Source organism: Tiliqua scincoides, chromosome 9 (assembly GCF_035046505.1).
Source record: "Tiliqua scincoides isolate rTilSci1 chromosome 9, rTilSci1.hap2, whole genome shotgun sequence".
Taxonomy (NCBI): domain Eukaryota; kingdom Metazoa; phylum Chordata; class Lepidosauria; order Squamata; family Scincidae; genus Tiliqua; species Tiliqua scincoides.
Genome location: NC_089829.1, coordinates 18,786,482 through 18,799,876, shown reverse-complemented (window position 1 = coordinate 18,799,876; position 13,395 = coordinate 18,786,482). Strand labels below are relative to the sequence as shown.

At 48.8% G+C, this 13,395-nt stretch overlaps 1 protein-coding gene across 1 annotated transcript in view; it reads left to right on the top strand.

Annotated features, from left to right (window-relative positions):
• Positions 1-8,546: 8,546 nt before the first annotated feature.
• GPI (glucose-6-phosphate isomerase) overlaps positions 8,547-13,395 on the top strand; it is a 32,320-nt gene continuing 27,471 nt past the window's right edge. The window contains exon 1 of the mRNA XM_066637449.1: positions 8,547-8,729. Within this exon, the coding sequence (XP_066493546.1) occupies positions 8,611-8,729 (119 nt within the window). The 5' untranslated portion in view covers positions 8,547-8,610. The remainder of the gene's footprint in view (positions 8,730-13,395) is intronic.

The following is a 13,395-nucleotide window of genomic DNA, read 5'->3' as shown; positions in this document are numbered from 1 at the left end:
GTTCCATGCTAATTATCATGTTTAATTTACATGTGCTGATTTCTTTATATGTATGCAATTTGAACATTACCTACTGGCTGTACAGCAGAAGAGAAAAAATATAACATTCAGAGGAGAAAAAATTAACCCTGTGCTCTTTTCTTGACCTATCTGGGAAGTCAATGAGGCCTTTTCCTGGCACTAACATGCCATGGCAACTCCAAGACCTTTCAATGAATGCCATGCTGCCACCTGTTGGACACTATTGGTCAGAAAAGGTGAGGAAAAGCTGTGGATAATTTTGAATAGCTTTGCAAAAAAGTGATGCTATCAGGGTATGGACTTGGTGTGCGCCTAGAAAATCTGGCTGCACTGATTGCACAGTCTAGTCCAGCATCGCCCATGGAAACTGCAAAACCTCAGAACAATTGCCAGGACTCAGCTGCCCAGGTCCCTGCATCATAGGGATGTTTTGCAGACAGAAGAAGCAGCCTTGTGCTCAGGCAGACCATGGATCCACCTGACTCAGTACTGTCTCCACCACTGCTTTTCAACCTGCAGTACTAGTATCATTTGTGATAGAGCAGGTGGTGCCTGGCCATGTGGCACTGCCCTGCGTGGCCTGAACTCACTGGAAGTGGAGATGGCCAGAATCAGCAAGATGTGACTGTGCAGCTGCCTTATCTTCAGAAGAGACGTGGTTTGGGGAAGGAGGGCCCAGGTGCAGGCTAAGGCTCAAGCCACCCACTCTTCTGCCCAGCTGCTGCAGGAATGATCTAGGAAGCCTGGGGAACCACAACTCTTAAGCACCTCCCTTTGGCTGTGATCACACTGAGAAGCTGTCATGGCAGGGCAGAGGGAAAGATGGCTCTGCACAGAAAAAACTGGGCACACAATTACAAGTGTTTAATAGGAAAAGTTAAAAGGGGGTGTTCTCAGTGTAGGCTCCATTGAGTAAGCTGAATGTGGTTCTATGAAGATAGAAAATAATGTCGATTCCAAGTCATTTTGCTCTTTGCCTGTGAAGTTGGGTTCTTTTCACAGTGATCTAAAGAAATGACTCACGCACTTCCACCTTAGATGCTGATATGGACCCAAGAAGAACAGGGGAGGGGGGGATGAATGGTACCCAGCCCCTGGACTTCCCTACATTGCTGCAGTAACATAACTGAAGCCAGGGACATGCAGTGGGTGCGAAGGCAGGTGAGACATGGCAGGGGCTTATCCTGAAGGAAGTAACAAATGTTCCCTGACACCAAGGAGGCCTCCCAAAGCTGAAACTCCCCCACGAGATTCTGCCGATGTGGCGTTCATGCTGCTGCATCACAGCAAAGGGAATTAGTTAGAACTGGGCTGTCTCTCCACCATCACGGTTGTAGGTATCAGCCCTCTCCAAAAGTGGAGTGCAAAAATGAAGTGTTGGTGTATCTCCTGAAGGAATGTAGAATAAGGCAGCAGGGCTTGTGTACAGCAGAGCAGCCACACAATTGGTTAATATGGATAGGAGGTTGGGGAGAGGAGTTTGAAGCCTGCCTGGTCCCATGCTAGATTTCTCTCCTGTGGACAAAAGCCCAAGACTCATAGGTCTATGACCCATGGTGGGTCACTACTGCTTATGATCAGTGCACTAATAGGAAATCCCTTTTTTTTTTTTTTCTCAGCAATCTAATGTGGGGCTAAGTACATCTTCCTCCTCTCCCTAGCTATGTCCTTTTGCTCCTGTTGTCATAACTCAGTGGAAAAGTTTCTAGTTTCTATGCACAAGGTCCCAGGTAAACTCCTTGGTAGCATGTCCAGGTAGGGCAGAAAAAAAATGTTCTTTAGCAGGGGGAGAGTAATTGGCCCACCTCACCCCAGCACTGTCTGTTCTAGTGGCAGTCTGCTGGTATTCATTTGCATCTTTTTAGATTGTGAGCCCTTTTGGGACAGGGAGCCAGTTACGTTATTTGATTTTTCTCTGTAAACCGCTTTGTGAACTTTTAGTTGAAAAGCGGTATATAAATACTGTTGATTGATTGATTGATTGATTTTGAAACGTAAGAGCAGTGTTTCTCAACCATTGGTACAGGTACCACCAGTGGTATTTTGTTTCCTAGTTGTGCACATATTTTGTCAGATGGCCTGATGTTCTGCCATGAAGGCAACGTCCAATGCAATCTTAATCTTCTTTCCTCATAAGTAAGTCCCACTGTGTTCAGTGGGGCTTACACCTAGGCAGTGCTTTTTTTGTAAAAAAAAAAAAAAAATGCAGGAACTCACAACTTGTTAATCATTTATTTATTTATTTATTTATTTATAAACCATTTTTTATTGGAGAAATAAAATATTTTTTATGTGCTTCCCCCCTAAAGATGTACTTACTTCTGAGTAGACATGCATAGGATTGGGCTGCACATCCCCTTCCCCCTAGCTACTTTTTCTACACATGGGGAAAAATACTGTACAGGTGCACTTGTAGCGTGTAGTATGTAGTGTGGCACTACTTCGAGGAAGCAGTGAATGGATTCCAAAAAATGGCTTACATGAGTTCCATGTAGTAAAATTACTCTAAGCAACTGTGGGAGTAAGAACAAAAAAGGAATTCTTACACGAGAGGGGTCCTTAGGTGCACATAGAAACAGTTACGTTTGCAAACGTATTAAATATGGTTTAAATTAAATATGGTTTAATTCAGGTATCAGAATACTCTGTGTCTTTGGGAAGGCGCTTGGCATGCAATTGTATGTTCTCTGTTGCCCTGAGCAGCTGCTTTGCATTGCTGGAGAGGAGCTGCAAATGCTGGCTGGCGGAGGGCATGCTTGTGGGGGGAGGATGAGGAAGATCTCTGGCAAGGCTGGACAGCATGTTGTACACACATAGAATCCCTTTTCACCTGCCCTTAGCATGTGAAAACGGGTGCAGATATATATCTCTGCCAGGATTAAGAGCCCAATCCTAGGTATGTCTACTCTGAAGTAAGTCTCGTTCTAGTGAATGGAGCTTACTCCCAGGAAAGTGCCTAGGATTGCAGCCTAAGAGCCCAATCCTATGCATGTCTACTCAGAAGTCCACTTTAGTGAATGGGGCTTACTGTGGATAGGATGGCAGCCTTAGAGCCTAATCCTGTGCCTGTCTACTCAGAAGTAAGTTCCATTATAGTGAATGGGGCTTACTGTGGATAGGATGGCAGCCTCAGGGCCCAATCCTGAGCCTGTCTACTCAGAAGTCAGTCCCAGTAGAGGCAGTGGGGCTTACTCCCAGGAAAGTGTGGAGAGGACTGCAGCCTCAGAGCCCTTCCTCTGCCTGTCTTCTCAGGCTGCAAGGCTATGAAACTTTCCCAGGAGTAAGCCCCATTGAACACAATGGAACTTACTTCTGAGTAGACATGCATAGGCTTGGGCTCTCAGGCTGCAAGGCTATGCACCCTTTCCCAGGAGCAAGCCCCACTGAACACAATGAGACTTACTTCTGAGTAGACACACCTAGGCTCCTGCTGCAGATTGGCATGGGGGCTGCACCAGCCAGCTTCCTTCCCCTCCTCCTCTGCCAAGCCAGTACCTGGGCGTTCTGTGGGTGCCGCAGCCCATCTCCCTGGCTGGCTGGCTGGCTGGCTGGCTGTCCGTCCTCCTCCTCCTCGGCGTCGGCGCATGTCCCCTGTGCACTCCACCGGCTTGGAAGCTGTGCGGGGAAGCAGAGCGCGGGAGAAGGGGAGGCGGGCTGGGCTCAGGCGAGAGCTTGGAGATGGGGGCAGGAGGGGGTCGTTGTGCGGTCAGGCAGGGGCCAGGCGCCCGCCCACCCTGCACCCCTCAGCACCCACCCAGCGAATGCCTCTGTTTTGCTCCCTCCTCCTGGAATGCCTCTGAAGGGGAGGAGCCCCTGCAAAAAGGTGCCGGAACTCCATCCATCCCCCCCACGTTCCATTAGAAAAAAAGCCCTGCACCTAGGTGTGCATAGGAGTGCACCCTTTATATATTCATTCATAGTGCATGAAATCAGAGCAGAGTCAAATGGGAAAATTGCAGAAGTGGGGAAAAATAACATGCAAGAGCAAGATGAGGAAGGTGAATGTCAAGCACAAGATCACACATCGAAGTAGGAGCAGTTCTTGTCTTCTAGCAGGACTATCCAGAATCATTGATGGAGTACAAAGCTGGAAGACCTACATGCAAGAATTCTTGCAGACCACAAGCAGCTCCATCCTGCCCCGGGGAACAAGCAGGCTTTCCTTGCCCTGCCTCAGCATGGATGTTTGGGGAAAGAGGGATGACTTCAGAGACAGGTTTCTAAAGCTAAATAACATCAACACTTTATAAGTGAAGCATTTAATATACTCGGGTTACAAAGTTAGGAACTAAATAACAAAATAGGAAGGACAAAATCATAGAATGTTTGTTGGAGTGTTTTTGGAGGCCACCTAGTCCAACTCCCTGCTCAGTGCAGTCAAGAGCTACACCATTCCTGACAGGTTGCCTTCCAGCCTCTGCTTGGAAGCCTCCGACAAGGGAGAGCCCACGACTGGATGAGGCAGACTGCTCCAGTGCCAGGTGAGAAATTACACGTTAAGAAATTCTTCCTCGCATCTACTCTAAATCTACCTCACTGTAGTTTCAACTCACTGGTTCTAGTCCTGTCCTCAGGAACCACAGAAAGTAAGTCCTCTCTACATGAAAGGCCTTCAGATCTTTGAAGATGGTTATCCCTCCCCTGTTTTGGATGGCTTGCTGAGGCTCTGCTTGCTATATGACTCTACTTAATTTATACCCAGAGACCCCTTTTTCTAACAGCCCCTGAGAAGACCACAAAAAGGAGAGAAAACTTCCTTCTCCCTGCCATAGCTCCCCTGCAATTGAGACTGAGGCTGCAATCCTAACCCCTTATGTCATTGCTTTCCAGCCAATGGGGCATGTGCTGCATCCTGCAGTTGGGTGGCACTCATGGAGGCCTCCTCAAAGTAAGGGAATGTTTGTTCCCTTACCTTGGAGCTGCATTGCCCTTATGTCAGTGCTGGAAAGCACTGACATAAAGGGTTAGGATTGCGCCCTTAGACATACTTCCACTGAAGTTGGAGGTGGCATGTGCTAACAGGAGTAGCAGCCTTTGGAGACTATTTGCAGTTCCCTTTGAAAGCCATCCAAGCTAGTGACCATCGCCACATCTTGTGGCAACCAGTTCCACACACTAATTGTGAGCTGTGTGTGAAGAAGGGCCTCCTTTTGTCTGGCACTTGCCTGGAAACTTTGACTAGTGTTCAGTTGCTGCTTGAATTCTTGACTTCAGCCAGAAGTTCATTCCTTGACAAGAAGCCACCTGATCTGCTGCAGAATCCTTCCAAAAGGTCCACTCCTATCCGACTTCCCAGCACTGATGCAACTGTGTCAATGGGGTGTGCACTGCATCCTGAAGTGGGGGGCAGGGGAAGTCACGGAAGCCTTCTCAAGGTAAAGGAACATTTTCCCCCCTTATCTTGGGGCTGCATCGGTGCTGGAAAGTTGAATGGGATTGGGCCTTTAGATACTTTCCTGTCTCTTCTCTTCTCACAGCAAACTCTGTTTCCTGGGCTGCTTGGCCTGGGCCAGCCATCATAAATCTGCCTGACCCATTTTATCTCCATTACTGACAGAAATAATTTTACCTTACTGTGATGGACTCCCTCCAGTTAGCATGTAAGCTTGGCTCATAAGCAGTTCCTTCCTCCCAGCTGCCCAAGGACACATTTTATGGCCAACTTAAATTTAACCAAAGGAGCAAAAGCCATCCATCCTGTTCTTTTCCAGACTGTATACACACTGGTGCTTTACAGCGCAATCCTATGCCAAAATAGCATAGGTGCCCCTGCTATACCAGCGGCATGTCCAAACAATGTCTGCCATACCCTATAGTGCCCAGAAGGCATTTCTGAATTATAGGATTGGGCTACTAAGCAATCATAGAATGTTAGAGTTGGAAGGCACCTTGGAGGCCATCTAGTCCAACCCTTGGCCGGTGTAGGCAACTGTTACATCTTCCGTGGCAGACAGCCATCCAGCCTCTATGGGAAAAGAGTCTTTCATTTTAAAGACCTTCTTAAGATCACAAGTTTCCTTTCTAAATTTATGTGGAAGGAGTGCGGCCATCATCACCCCTACTATTTTTATTACCAAACTCCTTTTTAATCTAATCAAGACAATTTAGAGGTTGGGACAAATATAAATGTGGTGCTGTAGCCCCTTGTGTCATGCACAGTGTCTGCAAATAAATGTCAACCTCTCCAGGATTGGGCATCTCCCCAGGGTTGGCAGAGGTGCCTGCTGCTGTCTTAGGGCCCAATCCTATCCAACTTTCCAGTACCAATGCAGTTGCAATGCAACCCTGAGGTAAGAGAACAAACCTTCTCTTAACTTGAGGACTCCATGACCGCCTCCCCACTGCAGGATACAGTATGCCCTCTGTTGACACGGCTGCATCGGTACTGGAAAGTTGATTAGGATTGGACCCTTACTCACTACATTCATTGGGGCCATGGAGGCGGGGGCTGACAATGGCCACTCCTGGGACCTGCTCCTGCCCCATGCTTGGCCATCTGAGTTGGGGCTGAGTAGGTTGTGGTGACTGACACTTTGCACATGGGGGCAACATGAGTTTGACATCAGGCCGCCACCCCATGACCGGCAGGTGATATTTGCAGTATTTTTTATCCTGCCTTCCTCCCTGACAGGACCCAACGTGGCTTTTCCATGGATGCTGGCAGCATTACTGGGAGGAGCTGCCTGGGCTATTGTTTCCCCCTCCCCTTTGTGCCAGGCAGGTTTTGGATATGGTGGATATTATTAGGCTGATGCAGCAGCGACATCAGTGCAACTTCAGCACAGGATTAAACCCAAAGCCTGCACACTGCTTGAACAACATTTGCGTTGTGATGAATAATTTACCTGTATAATAAAGAACAGGGGTATCAAACATAAGGCATGTGGGCCAAATGCAGGCCTTGGAAGCCATTTATCTACCCCCCCCCCCCAGTTATAATTGGGCTCTCTTGCATCTTGAAAATATGATGAAAATTTGCCCATTTTCCTATCTGCCATTTGCAGCCAAGGAGTTTCCATGTGAGGACAAAGCGCTGATTTCTGACCATTATCTGCTTAATGATGTCACTTCCTACTCAGTGATGTCACTTCTGGCCCTCTGCAGGCACCATGATGTATGCTGACTTTGGCCTTCTGTATGAAACGAGTTTGACACCCCATACATGTGTGCATGCACATACTCTCACTCTCTCTGTGTTTGGGTGTGTGTATGTACATATATATACATTCTCTCTGTGTATATATATGTATACATGCGTATATATACATACTGTGTGTAAATGTATGTGTATGTCAGGGTTCCCCTGACTTACCTGGGAGTTGAGCTGCTCAGGAGCCAGCCTCTAGGCCGGGCAAGCAGCAGCAGGGAGCCTGCCTTAGCCCCTGCGGCTTGCAGGGGAAGTGGAGCCACAGGGCTGCCACAGGCGGACCCTCACATCCACCAGGAAAGCAGTAGCGAGGCCAGAGGGGACAGGCCTGTAGACTCCCAGGATCAAGCTACAGTGAGCCATGACTGGGCACTCAGTGGTACACCTGGCCTGTCCCTGAGGCCAGTGCTGGAGCCTTGGGGAACCAAGCCAGCCCCTGACCGGCTGGGCAGGCTTCTGGCTGATAGCACAGAACTCCAAGGATCACTGTTACCTCCTTGCCTGCGGGTCTGGGGGGGGGGCAACACAGCCTGCAAGCCCAGTCCATGCCAGAGGGTGGGCAGCAGTTCTTACAGCCTGGCTGGCAGGCAGTGAACAGGATGGAGAGACAGAGGTGAGAAGAGAGAAAGGCACCTTAGGTGGCCAGCATTATAACTCTCACAGGGAGGAAGGGGAGGAGCCTCAGGGGGCTGGTCTCCAGCACAAAGTCAAGCCTGGGATGAGATGCTGGCTAGCCCATGAACCAAAGCAGCTTGAGGCTACCAGGCTGTGGGGAGAAGGACCTGGGTGATGCAACCCCCTTCCCCTACTGGGGCCAGAGCTTGAGGTGCCCCACTGCTGCCTCCTGCAACCCGGGGGGGGGGTTTCCCAGTGTCCCCGACAGTGTATACATAATCTCTGTGCATGCATGTGTTTATACACACACACACACACTCTCTCTCTCTCTCTCTCTCTCTCTCTCTCTCTCTGTGTATATGTATGTATATATACATGCTGGGGGTGTATGTATGTGTATTTATACACATACACACACCCTCTGTGTGTGTGGGTGTATGCATGTGTATTTATACACACACACACACCCTCTGTGTGTGTATCAACGTTTTGCAGCCTCTGTAGCGCTGTCTTCTTCCCTAGCACGTTTCATTTCGAGCACTGCAATGAGCAGCACAAGCCTTGGCTTGTCTACTCGGAAGTAAATGCCACGCTGCCCGACGGGGCTGACTCCCAGGAAAGTGCAGCTGGGACTGCGGCCCCACGGGGCCAACACATGCAGGCAGGAAAGCCCTTGCTTTGCAGCCCAGCGCCTGCCGGCGGGCGCGTGAGAGCGCAGCCCGGAGGCGCGGGCGGCGGAGGGGAGGGCGGAGCCTGTGCGCTTAAAAGAGGCGGCCGGGCGCGCGGGCGTCCTCCTGCCGCTGCTTCTCCCCGCCGGTGCTGCAGCCATGGCCCTGTCCGCCGACGCCGCCTTCCAGAAGCTGTCCGAGTGGCACAAGGCCGAGGCCGCCAGGCTGCGGCTGCGCCAGCTCTTCGACGCCGACCCGGAGCGCTTCCACAAGTTCAGGTGCGGGCTGCCTCCCGGCGGGGGCGCAGCGAGAGGCGCTGCCGCTGCTTCCTCCTCCTCCCCGCGCGCAGGCGAGCCCGGGCTGCGGAGGAGCAGGCGCCGCTTCCTCCCGGGGCTCCTTCCCTCCCCGGGCTGGGGGCGCGCCGTTGCCCGCCGCTTGCCCTTGACTCATCCTTGTGGCGAGCTACGTGCCGAGCTGCACAGCCGCTGGCCGCGGAGGGGCCTGCCCTGCTTCGCGCCGCCGCGCTCTGCTGAGTCACGGGAAGCGGCGGCGCGCGCCGGCACAACGGCCCCGTTCCCCGGGAGAGCCGCGCGCCGGCAACGGGCACCAGCACCGGCCACTCCCGGGGAGGCTGCAGTCTAGCCACACTTTCCTGGGAGTAAGCCCCATTGGCTGTGATGGGGCTTACTTCTGAGTAGACGTGTACAGGATTGGGCTGTAAGGCTGCAGTCCTAGCCACATTTACTTGGGACTTTTCTGACTCCATTGACTACAGTGAGGCTTGCTTCTGAGTGGACATGCCTAGGATTGGGCTATAAGGATTGGGCTATAAGGCTGTAATCCTAGCCACACTTTCCTGGGAGTAAGCCCCATTGACTGTGATGGGGCTTGCTTCTGGGTAGACGTGCACAGGATTGGGCTGTAAGGCTGCAGTCCTAGCCACATTTACTTGGGAGTAAGCCCCATTGACTATAATGGAACTTACTTCCAAGTGGGCATGCATAGATTGAGCTGCAAGGCTGCAATCCTAGCCACACTTTCCTGGGAGTAAGCTCCATTGCTTATATTGGGACTTGCATCTGAGTAGACATGCATAGGATTGAGCTCTGAATCTGATCTCTTAGCTGTTTCAGAAGCAGGAGGGTTCCATGTTGTTCCTCAAGCCAAATCACTCTGCTCTGTTGTCAGAACTGAGACTGGGGTGGGGGAAGAAGTTTAAATTGTGAGGGGGGGCCTTGGTATTCTGTGGACCTATTTAGAAAAAGGTAATTTGGGGGCTGTTTTTAAAATCTAGATTAAATTGCACTTCATTGAACTGCCACCTTGCTCTGACCGCAACCTGTAACATGGAGTGGAATCTCCCTTTCAGACATAGGCACAGCTGGTAGGGCATGCCCAAAATTGCTACTTAAATTGTGGAGTAATTTGGAATAATCTGGTTTATAGTTCAGTCATTGCTGAGATTTAGCTCAGGCTACATAAATGGTGGATTCTGTGACATCCAAAGCCCCTATATAGGGCAGGCTGACCATGGGGAGGGGGAGGTGTGTTGGCATGAAGCTTCTAAGCTCCTGGGATTCTTTCCACCTCTGTAATTTCACATTTGCTCCTCAAAAATAAAGAACAGGATCCTACCCCTTTTGACTGTTCCTTGCCTCTGCTGCTGTCACACTCATGAAATCCCTCCCAGCTTTGGTTATGAACCATGCAATGTAATGCACATCCTGTGAAATCCACCCTAATTTAGGCTACTGAAGGGCAGTTCAGTACCTGTGATCATTAAATACTCACTAGGGCTGAGAATTTTTTGAACACTTGTGTGTACAAAAAATGAGAGCTTATGAGCTTTTAGGTGTCAGCATACCAGCAGTTTTCTTGAGGGTTATTCCATGTGTGCTGTCTACGTGGAGATGGATTCTGTGTGTGCAACTTGCAAGCATCAGTGTACATGCAATGAATGAGCACGTGCCTGTTTTGCTGCAAACCCCATTGGAATTGGTCCTCTGCTTTTATTTGCAGGAAAGCAAATGTCTCATGTACAGTAGGATGCTTCATGTACAGTCTCCTAGAGAAGTGAGATCAAGCAGGCAATCTTGTGCAAAGTGGCCTTTGCCTTCCAGCACTTCAGTGTCTGTTTGAACCCTTTCTGCAGTTGAGACCGTGCTTTTTTTGAAACCTGACTAAACAGCAACTATAAACTGTCAATGTGTGGCAATACCTGGATTGCCTTGTGTGTTGTGTAAGATTGGAAGGAAGAATGGATTAATCCGTTTCTGAAAGTGACACTGGGCAGGTTTTGTAATCCTGCTGAAACTTGCCTTGTACTGTAACTTGGGAGCACAATCCTGTGCTTGTCTATTCAGAAGTCAGTCCCATTGTTGTCTGTGGGGCTTAGGAAAGTACATTGGATTGCAGCCTATTGAAGCAGAGTTGATCCAGTGTAATGTTTTTGAGTTTTAATATTTTTGAGAAAGTTAAAATTGATGGCAGTCAATCAGACACATATGGTATGATTTCCAACAGAGGAGGACTCCCATTTGGGCATATCAGAAGAAAACTAGTCTTATTTCCATGGAGACAGTGGTCCCCCAAGACACTTACAAGGAACCTCCTGCTCATTTGCTCCTCCCTACTGGTATTTTTCTTTCTAAGCATTTGTAGCACAAATGCAGGCAGATGAACTTGGCTCTGCAAGTGGGCTTCAGATTTCTCTTCCTCCTCTGTTGCTCACTGAATAGTTTGTTCTTCACTGAACAAACCTGATCTTAATAATTAGTTTAAGCATCATTATGTTTAACATAAACCTCTTACGTTAAACATCTATTAATCAGTGTTTAATAGTGGATAAAAAGTGTCCCAAACCAGGAAGACCTCAGATCTCTCTGCTTAACTGAGAATATATTGGGTGAGCTTCCCTATCTGTGAAATGCATTTGAATTGCCTGTCATTATTGCCAAGAAGCACTTGTGTCCTGCAACCAGCAGCACAAGCCATCACCACCCCCAAACAGTTTGCATATGTTTGTATCATGCTGCTCTTTGTATTTCTGTTCTGGGTGGAACCAGTAGGGGCCTTTAATGGATCCTGTGGATCTGCTAGGTTGCTGTGCGGGGGGGGGGGGGGGGGAGATTTGTCTGTGTAGGATATTGCTCAGTGTGAAAGAGTAAACTGCTATTTGCAGTTAATTGACATGAATGCTTTTTTGGAAATTGCAATCACATAATGTAGGACAATAGCTGGAAGACAGGCATCTGCTCGGGCAGCAAAGTGCAGGTCAATATGGCTTTGAAAAACAAATATTGTGGTCAGAAGAAGAGATCCATTCTAATTTATTGCCTCCTCCTACATTAGTGTCTCAGAGTCTGCAGGTTTGTCGTGCATGATCCTTTGACTTTCTCCAAACCCTGGCCCGGGGGCCAGATGCTGCCTGTGGCAAGCCTCTGGCCCCCTGCAAGCCTCTGGCCCGCTCAACTGAATATGTCCAGAATTGTGCTCCAGTTACATCTGGAAGGTGTTCTGAGGGCCAGGGAGGCCATGCGCCTCCCCTCAGAACGCTTTCTAAAGGCCTAAAAACATCACTTCCTGGTTTTTCAGAAAAACCAGAAGTGACTTTTTGGGCTGTCTAAAGTCACTTTTATAAAATATAAAATTTTATATTTAAAATTTATTTATTTTTCCAGCCCTCAACACCATGCCAGATATTTGATGTGGCCCTCTGGCCTAAACGTTTGGAGACCCCTGCCTTATGGCCTGTGCATGTGAACACTGTCACTCCTGCATGCCCCAGGTAGTGAGATGCAGTACATGTCTATTGGGGCTTCTGGCTCCTGCTTCAGGGAACCAGAATGAGCTCCAGATGCACTTCATTGTGCATTGCATTTGCACTATCCCTGCTAGGTGAAGAGAGCAAGAGCTGTTCACTTCAAACAAGCAGGTATTTATTACCTTCAAAACTTATTGTCAGAATCTAAAAATTGTTGGTTGGTAGCAGTTGCTTGATTTCCTCAGATTGTCCCATCTGTGCACTGTTGGCCTATCCATGCAGCTACCCTGAATCCACCACTGCTTCCCTCAGTCTGCTTCCTGCTATTCTCCTGGGATTCTTGCAGAAAATATTGGACTAGATGAACCCTTGGGCTGTTCAGAAAGATGCTGTTTGTAATGCTCAGTGTGCAGACTTGGGTCACTTTCAGCAGATCAGCAATGCCCCACTCGTAATAGATCCTGGGTATGCACTCCTGTTTTGTAACTTTAATCCAGGAATGGTGGAGAAACTGTACTTGTAAAAGCAGACCATGCAAGACTGAAGCTAATGTAGCCCTGATCTGAGGAATTAAACAAAACTGGTTTTAGGATATTGTAGTCCGGGAAGGCCAGCTGATGAACAGATAACAAGGCAGGGGTGATGGAAAGAGATAGCTGGGTGAACACAGCTATCAGCTTGCTAAAGTAAGGCTGTTATCAGATTTAAGCAGAGTGCCCTGTGTAAGGCCTCATGCTGGAAATTTGGTCGCTAAACTGAAGTAGCAGATAAGCACAGCATTTAGATATCTCTAAGTTCAACTTCAGGGGCTTCATTAGTGTGGGTAAGTTTACAAGTGCTTTGGCTCACTGTGGTTCTCATGTACCTGAGACCTCCTTCTGATTGTTCAGATTGCTTTTTCTGTAATTGGGAGAGCTCTCAGAAAGGGGCTTGATGACAAAACAAACATGGACAGTGTTTCTGCCTTGCATCCTGTCTTAACAAGCCTCCCTGCATATCTCCGAAATATAGCACAGGATAAAAGGGCCCAGCCCACATATTTAATGTTGGGTATTGTGTGTGTGTGTGTGGGGGGGGGGGGGTTCCCTGTAGGAAAAGGCCTTTTGTCTTAAAACTCAAAGTCCAAAACTTGTACCTTGTTTGGTTTGATTTGGGTTTACACTTAGTGGCTTCCCAGAATA